The 22,163-nt window shown below is 34.1% G+C and overlaps 2 protein-coding genes across 4 annotated transcripts; one reads left to right on the top strand and one right to left on the bottom strand.

Moving 5' to 3' along the window:
• Positions 1 to 426: 426 nt before the first annotated feature.
• LOC111060363 (mitotic spindle assembly checkpoint protein MAD2B) lies at positions 427 to 11,184 on the bottom strand. 2 transcript variants are annotated; one of them, XM_039421524.1, is made up of 4 exons: positions 10,860 to 11,184; positions 4,767 to 4,945; positions 3,764 to 3,929; positions 497 to 1,157 (listed from the first exon to the last, which is right to left on the bottom strand). In XM_039421524.1, exons 2-4 carry the CDS (start codon positions 4,892 to 4,894, stop codon positions 1,032 to 1,034), a joined length of 420 nt encoding a protein of 139 aa, XP_039277458.1. In that variant the 5' UTR covers positions 4,895 to 4,945; positions 10,860 to 11,184; the 3' UTR covers positions 497 to 1,031. The 2 variants fall into 2 exon arrangements, with proteins under 2 accessions (XP_039277453.1, XP_039277458.1); XM_039421519.1 differs by lacking the exon at positions 10,860 to 11,184 and having other exon boundaries at positions 427 to 1,157; positions 4,767 to 4,944.
• A 318-nt stretch (positions 11,185 to 11,502) lies between these two features.
• LOC111063385 lies at positions 11,503 to 21,460 on the top strand. 2 transcript variants are annotated; one of them, XM_039421535.1, is made up of 4 exons: positions 11,503 to 11,798; positions 14,685 to 15,007; positions 16,082 to 16,332; positions 21,397 to 21,460. In XM_039421535.1, the coding sequence occupies exons 1-4, from the start codon at positions 11,681 to 11,683 to the stop codon at positions 21,443 to 21,445; spliced, it is 741 nt and encodes a 246-aa protein (XP_039277469.1). In that variant the 5' UTR covers positions 11,503 to 11,680; the 3' UTR covers positions 21,446 to 21,460. The 2 variants fall into 2 exon arrangements, with proteins under 2 accessions (XP_039277469.1, XP_039277476.1); XM_039421542.1 differs by lacking the exon at positions 21,397 to 21,460 and adding an exon at positions 16,796 to 19,728 and having other exon boundaries at positions 11,504 to 11,798.
• The last annotated feature ends 703 nt before the right edge of the window (positions 21,461 to 22,163 follow it).

Consider the following 22,163-nt stretch of genomic DNA (forward strand, 5'->3'; position numbering starts at 1 on the left):
ATTTTTTCAAATGTTTCATTTGATTAATTTGTGGCAGGTTTATGATACTTAAATAATCAATTCTCATTTAAAATTAGCTGAGAAATCGTATGAAACTAGTAAGAAGTAACTAGTGAAACTTCAATGTTAAACTAGTGAAACTTGAATGTTTGTTGAAATAATGAGAAAAATATGCTAAAAAAGTACTTTTTCAGTTTGTGACAAAGTGAAATAAATAACTAGGATATTTGTTGTTTAACGGTATTTCCAATGGGAGAAAATTGTAGATAATTCAATTCTGAAGAGAAAATGTTAGCTACAAATTTGTATGAAACGCAATCAAACCTCATACCTAGATCAGAAGTTGAATGCGACAGAATAGACAAACATGCATAGGCCTACGGGTATTTGAAAATTATCTGCTTTGATCATCAATAAAATACAAAATTTATAACACATTAGACAATTTATTATGTATGATAGTTTTTCTAGGTTTAGTGTATACAAACCTACTTTGTTTGATTCAACTTACATTTATTTAATCGCTATAAAAGGTATTCGAATCAACACACAGTGTTGAAATTTGATTTGCATAACAAATAAAAAATATATTAGCACCAATTTACCAATAATCATCACATTCATTGGAATATAATACAAATTTATTGTAATTAATATACGGTAGTTTCTATTCTAATTAAATATAACCAACTTTTAACCAATTAAATATAACCACTCTTTCTATGATGTATCATCATCCTCTTATGCTGAACTTTAGAACAAGAAACATTCTAATACTATGCCTATAAAATAATGAAAGTACTTTTTTACATTCAAGTCAAATTGGTTTATATAAAGTCTTCAAATCATTCAAAAGAGATTCAAAGAGTCCGAGGTAATTCGAGTTTGGAGATATAGAATTCTATCAATGACAAGATTTAGAGTTCTGTTGCCGTTCAGAAAGTAGAGTAGGCTATATCCATTAAAAATTGGATGAATCGAGTTGTGACCTAACATTAATATAGCTTCTCAGCCAGATCTTTGAAAACGCGTTAAATGTTTTCTTCAATAAATACTTCCATTTGCATGACTCCAGTTTCATTAATGTTCTTGATTGGTAGAATAGTTGGGTTTGAAAGAACAACTTCTTTTGATTCAGCTTCAATCCATGGAAAATCCTGTGAAAGAAATATATGCTTATGATTATTTTGTTACATCTACTTGCATTGAAGTTATAGTTGGTTTCATGAAATTGGAAAAATGCATTTTTTTATTGTGGTTGATATTATTCAAATGAGCTTTCCGCTTGTATGTGAGATGATGATGATGAGATAAACATATGATAGTTATTCTTATCTTCAATTTTGTTTCCAATTCCCAGATAGGGTCTTAGAGAATATTATTGGATGATTTGGAGTGGTAAGTCTTTCTGATGTAAAATGAATATAATCGTTTTTGGAGATACTTATGGATTGACTTAGATCCGTATTAGACTCGGTAACCAGGCTGCGTCACCCGACTAGTTGCTGGGCACTAGTTCTTATGGCGCTTATTACATTACAGTAACCGGTTGCGTCTCCAGCGTTTGGTGACTGACTGGCTACTCTGCCCCGTAACCAGACGAGTCACAGCTGGGTGACCAAGATTATCGCTGGGTATTAAATCAAATGGCACCTATTTTTGCGTCACCACGACTGTATTTTTGTGTTTTGCGAGTTCAGTATGTTTGATGCTAGTGTAGTGAGCAGTCGTAATGTCTGAAAAATATGAAGAAACGCTGCTTCTTGTTCTTTTGTTAAAGAAAAGGCGGAGACGGGCAGGAAAATGCACGTGCATTTTATATTATCCCTTAGAGAAACAAAGGGACTGTTTTATACCCTTCTTGACGAACTTTTAATGATGAAAACAAATTTTTCTATTTCATTAGAATGTCAAAATCCTCCTTTTTTGAACTGCTTCAAGGTAGACATAACCGGAACAAACACCAGAATGAAGAATATGTATTTCGCCAGAAGAGAAACTTGTAATTACTTCAAGGTAAGTAAAAAAGGTGTTTTTCTTCAGTTTTGTAGATTCAAAGCATGATTTAAACCTTCAAGCGGGCGCGTGGACACGGTAGTTTTCCATCTTGACCGTTCAGAAAACGGCGCACGTGTCCACTTGGTGCTAGAACAGTGCTGAATGTCCATGTGTAGCCACAACAAACAGGAGTGACTCTTCTGGTGATGACTCACTCATGGCGACGAGGCTGGCAGTCTGTACAGTAACCGGTGACGCAACCAGTGACGCCGTCTGGTTACCTAGTCTAATACGAGCCATATTCACTAACTATGGAATGATTAGAAGGAAATGGAATTCGATGAATCGGGAATGAATTATTATTGTCTAGGAGAAGAAAATCTACTACTTAAGTAGCATCTATTAGTAGCATTGTACTTTAATTTTTTCATAGTTGCTTTTGAGTATGCAATTGTTTTCATCAACACATATTTTACTTGAATAGTGGCTATATACATGAACACAGACTAGAGGTCACTGAAATGAAAATGCGTAATTAGAAGAGATAGAATCCGAAATGAGATGATAAAAACAGAATGAAGGTTACAGAAATATCAAAACAAATACAATAAAAAAGACTGCAGGGTGGTATGAACATGTGGAGAGAAGGGAGGAAGATTATGTGGGAAAAAAGATCGACCAATTAGATGTTGAAGGCACTAGGATGAGGATAAGACCTAGGAAGAAACGGGAAAATTGTATCGCTCAAGATTTTGCAGGTAAGGGATCAAACATCAAACGAAGCCTACGACTGAGACTCCTGGAAGCGACTGACCCGAAACCCCGTCCCCACCTGAGTGGAAAACAGCTGAGAAGAAGAAGTTGCTGATTACATATTTTGGAACACTCTCAGAACCAAACTTATCAATTGATCGAAAGCATTATTTGGACCTTTAATACATTTCAGGATTAAATAAAAAAAATCCTCAACTGAATTGAAAATTTATTCATATAAAGAATACAATATAAATTTATTGGGGCAGAACAGAAGAAATGTATTTTAAATTCTCCAAACTATGAATACAGTTGACTCGTTGCAAATAAAACGATTTTATAGTAGAAATGCCTACAAAGACATAAATTGAATTCATAATAAATAGAAATTCAACAAACAATTAAAATAATGCCACATTTTGACAACAGATTCAAATTCTTCATAAGTGGCATCTTAATCATCTTCATTTTGCCAACACATTATAGAATTTAATGCCAGACACACTGGAAAGCTCAATTTTTTTTTCAAGTTACACTAAGAAAAGAAATTGAATTTTACGCTCTGTTGAGGTGATGTGAACTTCACTGACCACATCAAAAATTCTTCAACTTTTCCTGCCTGACAGGAAACATTTGTAAGTGACACATTGAAAACTGTTATAATATTTCATTATTTATGACAGCAATGTCTAGCAATGATCCAGCTGTACTACCAAATAAACAGCAGTATTTTGAAAAATAGTAGTTTGTGGACACCACAAGAATGCCCCATAGTACTGTACCATAAGTTAAGATATAAACATATATTTACATGAGAATATGCCTAACACACATAACACTCACGAAGGCTAAAAATATGATTGCTTATAGCATAATAAAAATCTGGTGAATTACATTGAGCATTAAGTGTAAGCTCTATACAAGGATCTTCACAGCTTGATTACGGAAGTCCTAACCGGAGGAGCATGTAAATCTGGAGGAGTATGATTGTGATTCATCAAACTAGTCTTACCTGTTGAACTTTGGCTTGCTGCACTTCAATCATGGCACTTTCAGTAGTGTGAACCTCAATCATGAAACTACTATTTTCAGGCAGTTTCTTCAAACTGGCAATGGTTGAAGACATTCTCATTATCAGAGACCTCAGAACTGAGTAAGCCTTATTCATAGCAGCATCACTGAAATTGAATACAACTATCATATTTGAGCTGTCAAGATTTTCATGATAAATATACTGTATTTGTATTATCAAATGACAAATATTTCACATTTCCTCAGTAGACATGAGAATTATCTTTTAACCTCCTATTATTGATTTAAGCATTTATGATTTATTATCATATTTAATAATTAATATAGGTAATAAAAACAAATAGAATATTAAAAATCTAGTGTTTATTCACTTTCCTATCAATCAAAATTATACAAAGAAAGTTTAAAAAAATTACGTTTTTTTTGAGAGAAGTGGGACGGGTTGAGAAAATTTAAACTTCGTTCATTAAGATCTCATATTGAAACGCTTATCATTGGACTATTCAGATAGGGTTCGTACAACATTTATTTATAAATTAAAAAAGTATGAAATACCGTTATTATTTCTCATTCTAAAATTATACCTACATATTGTCCGCACAATATGGAAATTAAATTTAATGTGTTTTCAATTTTAATGAGAAACACTCTCATGAAGAATACATTTTATTTCACTCCAGCTGAATAGGATAACATGAAAATGAATACCATGTAGAATCCGTAGTTATACGCCAAAGTGAAATATTTGGAGACATGCGATTTACAACAAAATTCATTAGAATAAACATAGATATCTATGTTGTAATCAAAAAATGTAGGTATTGAGTTGGAAAAATACCTTGAAAAACATCTGATTTTTCATGCAATGTGGAACATAAATTATAATTATTACAGTTTTTTCATTGAGACAGAGTCAATGAAAAAAGTATATTACAATAATGAGAATGAAAAACAATGACTTTGAACAAAAAATTAATACTGACCTTCTTGGATTATAAAGATCCTTACGTGACTGAAAGCGGAAAACAAATTTTTCTATAGGAACAGAATCTCTATTCAAGATGACAACACTCACTTGCCCAAGTTTATTCATCTGCATAAGTGATTTCATGGTTTCCAAGCATTGACAAATGTAGGCATTCAACTCTGGATGCTGACTTATCTGAAAATATGAAATGACATGTAATGAAATAACTCCCGTGATAAAGAAAAAAGCAAATTGACATGTAATGAAATAATTTCAATCAAAGAAAAATGAAATTAAGTATGTAGATTTTACAGACTATGTGAAATATGATTAAAAACTTCATAGACTAGGTAGAAATTGGTGGTGGATGAAAGTTGCGGTTTAACCAAGTGGTTTGGAGCGTTGCAGCTTCAGTCTGTTATATTTGCGTCTAGGTTTAGGTTCCCCAATATCGTCAATTGCATGCTAGTTAGAAAATATCATCTCGAACCATCATGATCATGACCCATGCATGATCATAAGATTATGTGGGCTAAGCACGAGCACAACGGCCAAGTCGATGTTCTAAGCTCTCACTTTAGGTCGAAGTCACGATCGACCTGCATGTAACACAAACACATTGTAAAGTATGGGAGTGAACAAAACGAACGGTCAAGTAAAGAAAAAGTTTCACACGATCGTTGCCAGCTGATTAGTGACATCGATCAAAACCGAAAGCTAAATCGCGACCCAGTTGTTCTGTTCGCACCTTAATTGGCTCACATACCGCCAGAACTGCAGTAGTGCCTATGCCTGGGATGACAAGGATTGGTGGTTCCACTGCAACGCGGGCTGAGCTTCCTGTACTTGTCTACCGACTTGACAGGGCCGTTGAATAGTAGTTCGCGCGCCCGCACTTCGCGGTATATGCGTAGATGACCACTTGGAGGTTGGAGGTGTGGCTCGCGGCCAGAACCAACGTCTGTCTTTATCGGCTGCTTTCCTCTTAGGAGGCTCTTTATGGGCAGTCTAATATGGCCGTGGTGCACAATGGATCTTGGTTAAGCAGCTTGATTTGCATTACCTAAAATCATATGCGTGATTTCAATACGATTGAATTCTATCGTCAAGGGAAATCTACACAAGCCTCAACAGGTCTAACCAGTTGACATTAAGGAAAACTATACTGCAGGTTCAACTTGGCACTCACTTACCAGTCTCCTTGGGCTTGCCACTAACGTAACGTTTCACATGTACAATACGACAGTACAGCCGATACGTTAATGACATTAATCAGAACGTTGATGACAGTCGACAGTCACTTCCAACGCAGAAGTGTAGGCTAGTAGTTTATGTGATTTTGTAGGTCAGCTGTTACATTAACACTGTTCGCCTGTCAGTCGAAAATGTCCGCTGAAACTTTGCGTTAGTGGCTGACCAAGCAGACTGTGGAAAAGCTTTCTCCTTGACTGTGGAACCAGCTTTTCTCCTTTCTCATAGATGAGGCATCTCATACTGCTCATACATGATCATACTGCTATCTCAGAGTTCTTGAGGAATGGAATTAGCTGGCTAGATGGAAAAATCAAGGTCACGAGTAGCCTTTATGACATGTCAAAAGCTTTTGATACCATTTCACATGTTATTCTGGTACAAAAACTCAGGTTTTATGGGTTTGATGATCTATCTATAAAGCTTATAATGTCTTACTTAAGTAATAGATTTCAGTTATTCACAATGGTTCTTTCTCTAATTTTCTAAAATTGAATCAAGTGTTCCCCAGGGCTCCACACAAGGTCCCATACTTTTTATTATCTATTCAAATGACCTGCTAGCAGCAATAAGTGGTAGTGATGTCAGGGCGTTTATAATGTTTACTGATGATCTAGCAATACAAGTCAAGTGTGAGAAATTATTTGACAACATAAATATCCTAAATTTTATCAATGCAACTATCGAAGACTGGATAGCTGCAAACTCTCTTTGTCTCAACAAAGACAAAACACAGTTGTTAGAATTTGATTTAAGTGGCCGATGTGATATTAATCATGTGAAGTTTCTAGGCATCACATTACAAAATAAATTAAAGTGGGAAAAGCATGTCAGCTTACTGTGTAGTAAGGTATCTAGAAGTATTTTTATGCTTAGCAGATTAAGGCATATTGATAGTCTTTATGTGTTGATTGCTGTTTATCACACATATTATTCAGTCTCATTTGGCATATATGGCATTGTTGCATGGGGGAGAGATTCAAATGTGAAGAAACTTTTTATATTACAAAAGAGAGCAATTAGAGTAATTTGTAATAAGGATAATAGAACCCATTGTAAACCATTGTTTAAAAGCCTAAGAATCATGACAATTACTGCACTGTATGCTTTTGAATGCTGATGTACACAAAGAAAAATGTAAACAGTTTTCCAATCAATAGTAATGTTCACAGTCATTTTACTAGACAGGCTACAGCACTCAGAATGACTCAGTGTAACTACCACATTATGTTGAATAGTTTTGTTGAGTTTGGAAAAAAATGTACAATAAGTTACCAATTGAAATAAAAGAGCTTGAGATTAGACAGTACAAAATTTGTGTGAAAATATTTTAATTGACTGCTGTCTTTACAGTATAAATGACTTGATGTAATGTATAAATAATGTGATATTTTACGTAATTTTTATGATCTGTGATATATTGATGTTAAATTTGTTTTAATTGACTGCTAACCTTACAGTTTGAAATACTTAATAATGTGATATAATTCTATGACCTGTGATATATTGTTAAATTTGTGATTGTTTATTTTTTGACGGTGTCTTGCATTATTGTTTTTAATGTTCTGACAATAAACTAATCTTGAATCTTGCAGATCATACCCATGCTCCACTCCCTGGGCAACTCTTTCTTCCTCAATACTTAGACCAGTTATAGACCAATACATTTATTTATTTATTTATTTATTTACTCTTATGGCTTTTATCGGCAGAGAGATCCTTTCGGATGTTCTGCCTTGCCGTATTACCCAATGTCATTTCCTATCAACACTCAAGTTTGTAGGTTATGTCTTGGGTTCTTCATTTTTCTCACTAAAAATTTGCACTTCCACTTCCTGAGTTCCTTTTTTATAAATTTTAAAATCAAGAAAACTATTTTCAAACACAAAATCACATTTAAAAAGCAAAAACTATAAAAATTTTGATGATAATATTGAACTGAAAATTTCACAGATGAATTAAGTGATCAATATTTACATAAACCAATACATTGAAATTCTATTACTGGTCTAAGCCTCAATACCAACTCTACTTTTCCACTAAGTAGTGTTAAAATGACGCGATCTACCCAGGATGGCTGGGTAAGTTACTGGGTACCTAGCCAATTAAAATTGAATGGTTCATGACCAGTAATTGGATATTTGAATTTCTACTAAAAGCGGTCACTAGATTACTGACATGTGAACAGTTATGTGATGAATTGAATTATGTGTATAGTTTATTGTGTAATGTGTATCAAGTTTTATTATGCTATCGATTCGAAAGAGTAAATTAATGGGTAATGAATTAAGTACGGTAGACTTTTACTTTTATTTTTACCACCTATATCATTGAGATCAGGGGCACGGCAGGTAAGGTAGGAGGGTGAGGTCAGGGTATCAGCGGAAGATCCGTTGAGCGCTTAGCTCCATGAATTCTTGTATTGAATACAGAGGGTTCTCAGTCAGATACTTTTTGAGAGCCTTTTTGAATTGGTTTTGACATTCAATTTGTTTGAGGTCATCCGGTAGACAGTTGAAAAATTTACACCCTGAGGATTCTGGCTGTTTTTGTGATTTTTTTAGTCTGTTGTAGGGAATTTCAAGATCATTTTTTCTTCTTGTGTTGTGCTCGTGGATATTTCTTCTGTGTGGTTTGTCTGGTTTGAAATTTTTATATGCATGATTGCTTCAAGTATGTATAGAGATATTACAGTGAGGATCCTATCTTGTATGAAGTATGGTTTGCAGTGTGTATCGTGTGGTAAACCATTTATTATTTTTATTATTTTCTTTTGGAGAATTAGAACTTGCACAATGTAGGTCTTCGGGGCTGCTCCCCATGCTATTATTCCGTAGCCCATATGTGATGCAAATAGCGAGTATTAAGCTATCAGAGCAGTTTTTTGTCAGCTATTGCCTTTATACGTTTCATGGCATAGAGGGCTGAGGATAGTTTACCTACCAACTTTTCAATGTGTTTGTCCCATGTTAAGTGTGCATCAAGTGTAATTCCCAAAAATCGAGCTGTATCTGTCACCTCTTCATCAGTATTTAGTTGGTTTTCGGTTGCTGATCTTGTATTGAAATTTATTACTGTACTTTTGGAGGTGTTTATATTAAGTTTTAGGTTTGTCAGGGCTGTTTTTGTTGAAGCTATGGTAGTATTATAATTTAATTGTAGTTCGTCCTGGTCTTTCCCATTTATGATTAAAGTTGTGTCGTCGGCGAATAGAATACATTTAGAAAACATTGGAAGTTGTTTGGGCAAACCGTTTATGTAAATAAGAAATAATAATGGTCCCAGCACAGATCCCTGCGGTACTCCGTTTTTCAAAGGTTGGGCTAGAGATCTGGCGGTCATGGTTTTGCCTTTGTTTTTGTATGCAAGCTCCACGCATTGGTATCTGTCTGTTAGATAGTCTTCCAACCAATTCCCTGCTTGGCCTCGTATTCCTATTTTGCAAATTTCTGTTTTTAGAATGTTCCAGTCCAGACTGTCGAAGGCCTTTTTAAGATCTAGAAAGATTGCGGATACCTTTTTCTTTTGTTCCCAGTTTTGTGTGACAAAATATAAGAGGTCTGCTAAGGCTGTATCTATTGTCTTATCGTTTCGGAATCCATGTTGGTGAAAATATAGTTTGTTGTTTTGTTTCAGATAATTCAGAATTTGCAGGTATATTGCTTTTTCCAGGTATTTTGATGAAGTAGGCAGTGTTGCTATTGGTCGGAAGTTTTCTATATTTGTTTTATCATTTTTTTTATACTTTGGATAGACAAGTGATATTTTCATGTAGTCTGGTACTGTTGCTTCTGCAATAGAGGAGTTTACTATTTGAAGAATCGGGTGATAAATTTCGTCACGACAGTGGTAGAGCAGTTTTCCCGGGATCCAATCTATTCCCGCCGAGTGTTTATGCTTGGTCATTAGGAAAATGTCAATCAGATCTTTTTTTGATATGCTCTCGAACCTTTCCAATAGGGCCTCGTTTTCCTGGTTTGTGGCAAGATAAGAATTTGGTGGAGTTAGTACTTGATTATTGGTTTGGCCGACATTTACGAAGTAGTTATTTAAATATTCCACTAGGGTGTGAGGGTCTGTTTCTAGTTTGTTACCCATTACCAAACTTAGTACGTCATTTCCTGTGGTTTTCTTCATTTTTCGTTCCTCATTTATTACCTTCCATGTTTCTTTAGTTTGATTTGCTGACTGCTTTATTCTGTCTGTTATGTTTCTCCTTTTCTCTGCTTTGACTTCCCTATCGTATAGTTCCTTTGACTGTGAGTATTTGGTCTTGTGTTCGTGGGTTCCGGTCATTTGGTAGGCTATAAGGTGTTGGCATCAAGTAGCTTCTGTTTCAGGTCTCTTATCCTTCCAGTAACTTCAAAATGTCTTGTATATTTTCTGTTTATTCTTCCTGCTTTGAAGGGGCAAATGCAGTTCATGTGGTATAGCATGGTCTCTACAAAGATGTTGTACTTCTGATTCACTGTTTTCGATCCCATAAGTTCCTTCCAGTCTTCCTTTTGGAGTGCCAGTCTTACCAGATCCATGTTCTCAGGATTCAGTCGTCTAAAGCTCACCATATCATCCTGTCAGCGGCTTATAGATGCATCAAGAGTGCATTCTATTCCCCTGTGGTCTGATACTACATTATCGATTACTTTTTATTTTAGCACTGCACAGGTTTGTAGGTCTAATGCAGTGATCTATGCTTGTCTCAGAGTTAGATGTTTGTTTCGTTGGTGGAAGCTGTAGTTTTTCCAAGTTATGCTGGGCTAAAATGTTTTTTTTTTAAATGGGTGAATTTTGCAGTGATTCGAATCCCCCATTATTATCATCTAATATATAGAAGATATTAGTAAAGGTGTCAACTTACCTAATCTTGTTGATTCAAGTTGGAACACATCACATTTTTCCTGATTTGATTGGAGCATTTTCAATGGATCTTAGAATACTATCTTATTTGAATTTAAGAATACGTTAGGCTCTAGGCTTACCGGTATTTCTATGAAATAGTCCTATGAACAGTAGCCTAGCCTATAATAAAAAATTTATTGGGTGAACATTAAGAGAAACGCTGATATCAAATTAAATACATCAACATTCTTAATGGACAGAATAAAACTAAATTAAAGATAATAGATTACTCTTGAGTTTAAAAAAGCTACTATAAAGCTTCAACTCAAATGCTATTTCCAAATTTCAAATCTCAAACAAGTTTAAATACAAAGCTTTGCAATTCAAACAGCTGATCAGCTTTTCCAAGTTACAATATCGATTCATAACGTATATCGATAAAGAAAGATATACGACATATCGACAAAAAGCGTGTATTCAAACATGAAATCAAGTGTTGATTTCAAGTGGGCAGGGGCAGAGATAAAGGCTGAAAGTATTTTTAGCAGGTTTCGAAAAAATATAATCCATAATTATTGTTCATTTTTTCCTCTTTATTGTTGCAAAATTCACAAAAGAACTCAGTAGCTATTAACTATCGATATATCGTTACATCGATAGCTATCTCATGTCGTTTGGGACCGAGAAGAAGAAGCAGACCGCAGACGATCTTATATTTGTACACATTGGCATATAAATTTAGGTTAGATTAGATGAATTTACAATTTTATTAAATAAAAATCAACAAATATTGATGTTGTCAAATTTAAAAATTGATTCTATTGGCTTATTCAAACGTTTATGATGTCAGTGGATTCTGTAGCAGCTAGACGAGAGGCTAGAAGACGGAAAATTTTGGAAAATTCTTCAAATCGATTAACAAAAATATTGGGTCAGCCTGCTGATGCATCCATAACAGGTAATAATTCTTAGTTATTGTGATAAAGTATGATTATTAGTTTATCCATAACATGCAAGTGTTTTGGTCAAGTTTTTTACTTCGGTTAAGCCGTAGGCGTACGGTAGAGCATTATTGCTTATTCGTTATCGGATGGACACGTTGTTATTTGTTGATCCTGGCTAATATAACAGTCGCAAGACCTATTCACATCTTGAATCAAAATATACCCACTTCTCAGTCAGATATTAGTTACACCACTAACAAAATCCAAAGGCCTACAAATGTCATTTTTATTCTTATGTAAATCAATTCCTGAGCCTTTTACTCCCTTTGGATGGGTGATGATTTGAGAAGCAAATCACACAAAACATTATTTAAGTTGAAACCCCTCTTCCCGGTGATTTAAAACTCTCCTATTTCTGTAGATCTAATCATCTCTCATCATAACCTTACAAAATTAGATATTGAGTAATCATCACTCTTCATTACCTGGAGTACCTGGTTACGGCATACCATGGCCTCTTCCACAGCCATATCAATTATGGCATAGAGCTTTTGGGTCATGCAGCAGGCTGTAGAAGGATCTTGCTTCTACAAAAGAATGTCCTCCGGAACATCACCTCATCTCATCGGCTGGGGCACTGTGCGCCAATCTTTAGGAGGCTGAGGATTATGACGGTCTATAACCAGTATCTCATTAGTTCCCTGTTACTGTTGCGAAGAGGACATCATACCTTTCAGCAGAGAGGACATGTACATAGTCACAACACAAGGAGGAGAAATGACATAAATTTGCTTCAGGCCAGACTGACTCGATCTCATAATAGCTTCCCTGTCCGTGCACTTGAGATTTACAACAAGATGCCGGTGTATTTCCGTGAACAGGAGGAAAAAATCTTCAAGAAGGCACTAGTTATCAAGTTTTATTTTTTATGACGCAATCTATCCAGCAAGTGCTGGTCATGGATGGAGACTACTGAATTACTGAGTAACAGAAAAAAATAATGAAATTAACTTGACGATAAAATATTATATACATTAGAATATTAGTAACATTAGCGTTTATACGTGCAAAAAGTACTAAATGGGAATGGAGATAGGGACTAAGAAATCTGGATCCCTCGCTACCATACAGCTGATATTGAAGTGGAAATTCCTACCTAGGAAGAAGTAGTAGAGCCAGTGGAAAAACAAAAAAGCTGCATATCATCTGGAGAAGATTCCATAACTGCATAGATGTAGAAAAGTGGATGTGGTATTGAGGAAGAAAGAGTTTCCCAGGGAGTGGAGCATGGGTGTGATCTGCCTCATCTATGAGAAAGGATGAATGATGGTGTGTAACAACTAGGCTATAGAGGAATCACGCTATTGATTGTTGCCTACAAAATACTATCCTCAATCCTCCTAAAAATAATTAGCTCACTATCTGAAATAATAGTTGAATACCAATTTGGCTTCCGTCCAGGAAGAGGAACCGCTGATCAAATTTTTGCAATTCGTCAACTGATGGGAAAGTGTACAGAATTTAATTTAGAACTACACATGTTATTTGTTGACTACAAATAGGCATTTGACTCAGTGATTATCAAAAACCTGTTGGAAGCACTTGAAACTTTTGGTTTCCCTAGAAAAATTACCGATGTGTTGCACCTTTACACCTAAATCTGCATCCTTTACTCATAATATGGGATCGATGGCGTCAAAAACATATTATACACAAAAACAAACATACATAAGGCATGTTTAGCAAGACAGCATTTCCGACAAATCATCACTCATATACTCACCAACACTAATATGCCTTGCTTTCCAAGTACTTGGATACAACCCTCTCGAACGCTCTTAGATTCAACTGTTTTTTTACTCCTGTTAGCAGCCTATTGAAGTATCACAATGCCGAACTCCTGAAGCTCACCTGTGATCTCTGAAGGCATACTCTGGGAATATCAATCAGCTCTCGATGTCTGGTGTTATGTTGATGCACATCAGTCCGAGTCAACATGTACTGCTGGTTCTTCTTGACATACATCAGACAGAGAAATAGGAAGTGGCAGATCACTGTTAGAATACCAAGTTTAACAAAAATGGGCTTGCAATGTGCACGATATTCGCTTGCGGTGATGATTTGGGCAGCCCGTTTTTGCAGCTTCAGTATGTCCACAACTTTTGCTGAATGACCCCACATGAGTAGGCCATAGGAAACGTGACAGTGGAAGAGCGCGATTTTGTCAAGCAACAATGTTTAAGTACTTGTCGGAGGTAAAGGCTCCTTATCTTTGAAAAAAAGGTTATTAGGAGAGGAGGATAGTGGGCCCATTTGCGAAAATGGAATTTGGAGGAGAAAAAATAGCGAAATCGAACGCTTCCTGGGGAGTGAAGACATCGTCCGATTTATTAAAGCTGGCAGGATTAGGTGGATGGGACACTTGGTGAGAATGGGTGGTGAAAGGATTGCCAAAAGTATATAAAGAGAAATAATATGCAATAGAAGAAGAAAAGGAAGGCCAAGGAATAGAAGGCCAGATGATGTGGAGCGGGATTTGAGAACGCTTGGAGTTCGCATCTAGAAAAGGCAGGCAGAGGATCGGAAGTGATGGAGAGGCTTTGTGAGGGAGGCCAAGGGTTGTAACGACCTGTAGACCTCAGGAGTAAGTAAGTAACTTGAGTGAAAGACACAGAAAAATTACATCATATTATCATTAAGATGTATATATAAATTTGATACTTGAAGAAGCTATATAACCAGAGAATTGCCAAAGATTGGTTACTGTATGGCTAAGTTTGAATGAATGCTTTGTTATAATAATAATAAATTTATTTGTTCACAGTACCGTAATCATACAAATAGAGTTGAGCCAAAAAACAAAATACACTCTCTACATAACAATATTGCTTTGTTGACAGGTGACATTCCTATCACAGCGACCAGTGAGCACCAGACTCAGAATGGAACAGCGCTCCATGAACAACCAATGGACTTGTCTTGGACAAGTGGAATTGTATCCAATAGACAACTAGAAGAACATGATCATGATCGGAATGACTTTTCAAATTTCTTGACTGAACAATCACTTCCAAGAACAACTAGTATTGGAGCACAAGAATCAGCTCCACAGGAGCATTCCAATCGTAAAGATAATAAAAGTTTGTGGATCATTTCTTATATCCTCCTGGGTCTTGTTGTAAGACTAATGTTTGAGTTTGATCTTGGAGTCCTTTTCGCAGATGTAAGTAGATTTAAACTTACTTATTCCTCTAATGTATACAATTCTTAACTGAAGCAACGTCTTTCTTCACAAATACAACACAGTCTAGTAACTTACTTACTTTCGATGTCTTCACCATGGTCCGAGGATCGGTGAATCATCCTATGAGAAGATAGCATTTGGAGATTGAATATAGTAGTGTAAATATCTCAAAGCCTAAACAGTAGAGAAAAAGTGGGTTCCCACATGACCAGTTCTAGTTTATGTCTCCGGTATAATAAAAGTATTATTCCTCTGTGCTCTAGTGGACTATTCATGATCGCTTGGCCGAGTTGGTTAGGAATAGTCCCATTAGAACCCATTGGAATAATATATTCACACTTCACTCTACCGGACATGTACACTGATACTGACATGTGGGATTCTAAATTGCAACCACAAGCGCAAACGTAGCTTGTTTTCCAGCTGCTGGTAAACAGCTAGTGTATAGTCACACGAGCTTGTTTTTCAAGCGTTAATAATAGCTATTGAAGTCCGAAAAAACCTTCATAATTTCGGTTGAGATCAGTTGATTTGGAAACCAAAACCCGAAATTGTAGCAACCCAAAATTTTGAAACTTGTAAATATAGCAACCCAAACATGATCGGCTAAGATTCCCCAAACGTGAGACGAATGTAACACCTCTTATTTATTTATTTGTAACACCTCCCATATATTTGATCTAAGATCATTTAATAAACTTTTATAAAAATGTGATTCCTTATTGAATCCGTGTTAGGCTATCAAATAGGTTATTTGTTAAGAGATAGGAACTACGTATTTCACCAACAAATATTTTTGACAATATATTTGACTGTGTAATGGGTCCCTTAGTGTATGGAGATAGATCACAACCACTTGCACATGACTTTGAGAATGACTCTACTGTGATTGACTCTAGCTGACTTTTAGGCGTAAGCCGAGTTAGGTGCAAAAATATAAAAATATTTTTGAGAAGAATAGACACAAACACAATTTATGCCGCATTATTCTGTTCAATTTTTGTACAATGTTAAAAGTTGTTCATTGTTTAATAATTTTGAAATGTGTTCCAGTCGCTATGTATGCCTTTTGTAACGATGCTGGTGGCGAGGTACATGACCAATCCAGATCTGCTTGAAGGAGGACAAGATGCAAATGGACAAGGTTTCATCAAATTAGCCCTGATGATGTGTGGTATCCGTCAGACAGCTCTCGACAAAGTATTTCTATATCAATCACTTATCACGAATGTTGTATTTGATTTCTCATTGTATTTCTTCTCCTTCACTTTGACACACGAGTTATTCAGCATTATCTCACCAAGGTGAATCTTTTAAAATTCTCAATATTCTTGAAAAAATAAGATTTTTTGTTCTCGTTGTGTTTGATTTTCTTTCTTCAAGTTTCTCTAACACCCGGTTGCACAAACGTCTGTTACCGGTAATTTTGAATCTCGATTTAATGCCACGAGAACCAATCAGAGAAGCCCTCCTTTCAGAAAAACCTTTTTGGTTCTCGTGGAATTTAATCATGATTGAAATTCAACAGGCTTTGTGCAACCGGGCCTAAGACACTTAATTCTAACATGATTTTTCTTCGTTTTCTCATTCGTTTGTTGAATATTACGTACATGTTTATAATGTGATTCAGTTTCTGAATTATTAGTTGATATAATCATGAGAACCATTATTATTATTATATTTCTAAGGCTTTTATTGGTGAAGAAAAGTTTACGGGTACTTCTACCTCGTTTATGCTGTTTATCGTAAATTTACCTACTATTTCAGTTGCTGCCTACTGAATTGAGTCGGGTCTGGTCATCCATCCCATCAAAATTTTGAGTGGTATGGACACAATTTATTTTTATAAACTCGTCAGTCGGTCTTTTCGTTTTTGTATCCCCTCTTAAAATTAAATGAAAAATGATACAATTGATTTTTTATTTATAGTAAACCCCTGTCATAAAATTGTTTTTGTGTATCATTAGTTTTCTCCGTACTGTTTTTCAAAAAACACTTTTTGAGAATTTTTCATTTTTCTGGGACAACCTGTATTTTAAATATTATTTCTAGCATTCATTTAATCTACCTTTATTGTTAATGATTCTTAATGTTCAAATACATTATTTCGGCTAAGGATCAATAAAATACTTCAAATTATGCAACTTATTCTTACTTGTGAATCTTCTTTTTGTCAAGAATTTGTTCTACTATTATAAGCCTCAAAATATTTAGGATCTCAATACAAAAAATTGGAATGCTTGCAACCTATTTAGTAATATTCCTCATACACTGATATTTATATATATTGATTTTGAGTCTACTACATTATTTTTGGTTCAATTTCTTGTTCCATGAATACCTGGACAATGCAATTTATATACACATATAATATCACACATGCCTTGAATATTTCACCAATTTAGATTTAGATATTGAAAGATTTGAATTGTACAGTGCTTTGAATACTCAATAGATTACGTTTACAACGAATTTCATCACATTTATGTCATATTTTTAGATGGATATACAATATTTATATTTTTTTGTTCTATTCAATATATCAGTCAATTGACTCTAAAACTTATTGTGAAGCGTTTTACATTATTTCCAAAGTAATGATTGATATAATTTGTACATTTTCAAAAATTGGTATGAGTTATAATTTACATATTTTGTTTTATGTATACTACTGTTGAATTTATCTATTTATGTGTATATTCCAAGTGACTGTCTAGGAAAATTTTATTTATGATACATGTTTTAGTTTTTTATTATTGTAAGAATGAAGGTTGAGTATTGGGTATACAGAGTCTGCCAATAAAATGTCAATGCTATTTTTTCCTAAGCAGCAGAGCAAACAATATTTTTTATTGTTATTCGTCCAGGTCAAATAATTGAATCTTCCAAAATCACTAAAACGGTTTTAATAAGAGGTTAAACAGAGTCTGTGCTAGGTGACGTCACTACCATCCAAGTGAACCAGAGAGCTTACAGTCTTTAAGAAAAAATACTCCAATATTTCACTCCATGCACCATGAGAAAAGTTTTCAAACTATTGGCAGACCCTGAATATGAAGAGTGGATACAATTAAAATAATACAGTACTTTCTCATGCTTCCATAACTTCAGTAGACTATAATGGGCGTACCTTACATTAAGATAAGTAGTTATTAAGAAAAGAATACTGGTATTTAAAAAATCTCTAGTATTAAAAATAATAATGGCTTGAAAGTTAAGTAAGATTGTTGATAAGTTTAGATACAAACATTTAAACAATCAACATTTTTTTAAATTTTGGAATATTGTACAAAGTACAAGCAATTGAATCAATAATATTCAAATGCAGTAGAGTCTCGTTCATCCGAGCTAATATGGACTAGAGACACTTACACTTGTAAAACTTGGATATAACATTATACTCTGTCCAAACTGCCATGAGCCCTGAAAGATTAAGCCGACACTCTCTCCCCCACGCGCAGGCACACACACCCAGCCCACCTGCGCCATTGATATAATATGTATACTACGTAGTATACAAGTACTGTCCCTCCACTCACACATACAAATGGAGACTGCGCTTGTGTGAGTGAGTAGTAGGAGGGTTGGCCTAATCCTTCAGAGCTCATGCCTGTTTGGACAGAGTATAGGGTTAGAGCAATATAATAAGAGACTGGCCAAATTAATAACGTTAGTTATTGAAGAAGTGAATAGTTTCACTTTCTTTTGAAACCCCATAGCGATTAGTATGATGAAGTTTGAATAAAGCCTACAGAAAAACCTTGTTCTGAATAATAACAGTACGGTAGGCCTATTACCCATCTACTAATAAGAACCGTAGTGAGTTCTGAATGTAATAAAGTGGTATCTTCTTGCTCAACATTTTCCAGTTTATTAGAAATTTAGAGGTCTTCAATTTTTTATGTTGTTAGTAGTTATCACTATTTCCAGTAATTTGTCTTTGTTTTCGAGTTGAATAATTCAATTTGAAAAATTACATTTGGAATATTGCATATAATGCAACTGAAACAGTTTTGGACATAAGCCCAAAATTTTACTAGCTTTCTAGCTTATAACAAAATAAATTATTGATGGTGAACAAAATGCTCGTTGAGCGAGACTATAATAGGACTACAGAATAAATAGGACTACAGTAAGGATAAATGTTAAAATTAAGACTTTTCAAACAAAATTGAATTGAAATAGCTAAGCCTTCTTTTTTGCCAGCTTGATACACAAAGGTCGAACAGTACTGTTGGGGACTTGCATAAATCGAGGCTCTACTGTATTCATAAACTTTTTATTTAAACTCAGTAATGAAACTATAGTCAGAAGTATTAGTTATAATTTCAATTGTGTGATTATTGTACGTTTAGGCCTTGTCAAGTTTTCTTCTGAAACTGTATTTGTTACCGTAATTATTTGTTTCCTGAATATTTCTCAAGTCATAATATTACATTGCAAACAACGTGATTTCTCTTGTGTTTTAAAGTTTTTTTGTCATAGATATATGTTCTCAAATAAGCACATGAATTTGATTCAAAAATTTATTATCTAGGAATGGAGATACATATTATTTATTTTTCTCTATGTTCGTTCAACTTAGGAAATCTTAGTTTATAGTATATTTTCAGTGTTTGCAATCCAATATTGAGCAATAAACGAAGACTGATAGATTTATTCATGATAATTGTCTGTGCACGTCTGTAGATGTAATTTACTATAGATTTATTTCATTGAGGCTTTAGCTTTTTACATGGGAAATTTCAGATTCATTATTTAAAATACTCACAATAGGAACTATTGAGAATATTTTTAAAATGACTTTTCTGGAATTTATATTGTATTTGCATTCTCATTACTATTCGAATATAGGCTGTATGACTAAAGTGGAGTGTAGTTTCAAGTAAAATGTCTCAAATTTGATAGAAAATAGAACATTACAAAACTGACTTAGCCTATATACTTCCGTATAAATTGTTATAGATATAATCAGTGATTCTTTATCTAAAATTCAATGCAAATATATCCTCAAGAAAAAATAATCATTATTCGCTCTGGTAGAATTTGATGAGTTAATTTGGTAATTCATTCTTCCAAAAAAATACTGAAACTCTACACTTTGGTTTTGTAATTTCAGGGCATAACTTGATAAAAGTAGCTTGTATCACAATTATTATCTCTAGGAATGCAAGGAAAACAAACTGGCAACACTGTTTAATAGGTTCATACTATGTTTAGGTTATATGTGTAGGTTCAAACGTAGATGGTGCAAATATGGTCTTTGTGTTGTTTTTCTGAGGTTTTTTAATCGTAATATCGACCTTCAACTAAGAATATTACATTGAATAATAAAATCATCATCCCAATATTATATTTTGCATTCCCATTTTAATAAATTATTGCATTGAATTTTGGAACAGTGCTGCTTTAATTTATCACTTCAATAAATTTTCCAATCATTTCGTAATGAAAATTTAGATAGGTAATTTACCTAGAAAGTCAAGTACGGTACGGTACCTATATTTCAAAGATCAGTGAGAACGTAATAAATAATGGAATATTCTAAATATATATATTAACATAGGTTTCAATACGTGAGATACAGTTGCATCCTAATAAATCTAGAAAATAATTTGATTAAGCTATATTTCTAATGATGAGATAGGAATAATATTTATTCAATTTAAAAACTGATATTGTAGAACCTCGCCTTGATTGAGATCATCAGACATGTTAAAGCAACCTTCTCCACTAGTTTGATGGAATGGACAACATCTCAATGTATTTCAATTACTAATTACTAGATTTTGAAATATTATATTTGAGTAAACAATTTGACACATGGATATTGATATTGTGGGCAAATTACTGCTATATATTAATTCGATAAGGTTGAATAGGATAAGGTATACAAATTTGACACATGGATATTGATATTGTAGGTAAACTACTGCTATATACTAATTTGATAAGGTTGAATAGGATAAGGTATACTCACACTCCTTGAAACAGAATTAAATTTATAACCGTACAGTAAATTTATAACAGTAAATTGAATTTATTGTGAACAGTACAAAATGTTGAACTGTGTTATTTTCTATTCACTTGCTTCAAAGTACAATTTGATGTTTAATCGGTTAGGAGAACTATGCTAAATGTAATATTGTCTTTCAAAATAAATTGAAATTGTTGAATGAAAATGTGATGTTCTCTTCAGTCAGCAGCACCCATTAATTGAATGAGAATTTACAAATTGTTAGTACTAATATGGAAAATATATTTTGGTATGACAATCATGAATGCTTTTCTGTCATTCGCAATAATTTTTTACCAGGAGGAAGTAATCTGGGATATTTTATTTATAACTCAATTATTTGAAATTTCAGGGTAGGAATCCTACGAGATAATTCATTGAAGTCGAGCGCACACCCTTGAGGGAAGAGTGCGGGATACGGCAGTGGGAACAATTTTTGTCGTGAAGAAGATTAGAATTTACAATAATTAACTTAGCATATCTTCCAGCGTCGGTGTGCGCAAAGTTTTATCTGGCAAGAAAATAGAATAGGGCGAGGTTGTCAATAGGAGCTGTTTCAAGTAAAACAAATATATCGGATAACTTGTCATATATCTATTTGCAACAAACAAGAAGAGAACGAAAGGAAATTTGACAACAGAAAACAATATCATTTATTAATAAGTTTCACTGAGAGTTGAAATTAAAAACTAAATGAATTCCGATGTAATGTCAGTCACCTCATAATTTCCTCGCCACAAGGCTGTGCAAAGGATAAAAAAACTTTCTACTGGTGATATTTTTCAAAATTTTTTGATTTGTATGTCATCAAGCTATGAAAATGAAAAAGTTTTCTCAGGAAAACATTTTTTCCAATCATTACTTTTTGATATGAGCGCCTAAAGTTTAAATTTTTGGGGCAGTACATTTCAAATTCGGTAACAGATTTAGAGGATAAATTCTTCATGGTATTGTTGATTGAATAAAACAATTCTTTTTTAAATATCAATTTTTGAGAAAGTTTTTCAATTTACCAAAAATAACTCAATTTACTAAAAATGCCCAAAAATAACTTTTAGTTGAGTTATTTCTGGTTAATCTCATAACTTTCTCAAAAATTGATATTTTCAAAAAAAATGT

This window comes from Nilaparvata lugens, chromosome 1 (genome assembly GCF_014356525.2).
Source record: "Nilaparvata lugens isolate BPH chromosome 1, ASM1435652v1, whole genome shotgun sequence".
Lineage (NCBI taxonomy): Eukaryota > Metazoa > Arthropoda > Insecta > Hemiptera > Delphacidae > Nilaparvata > Nilaparvata lugens.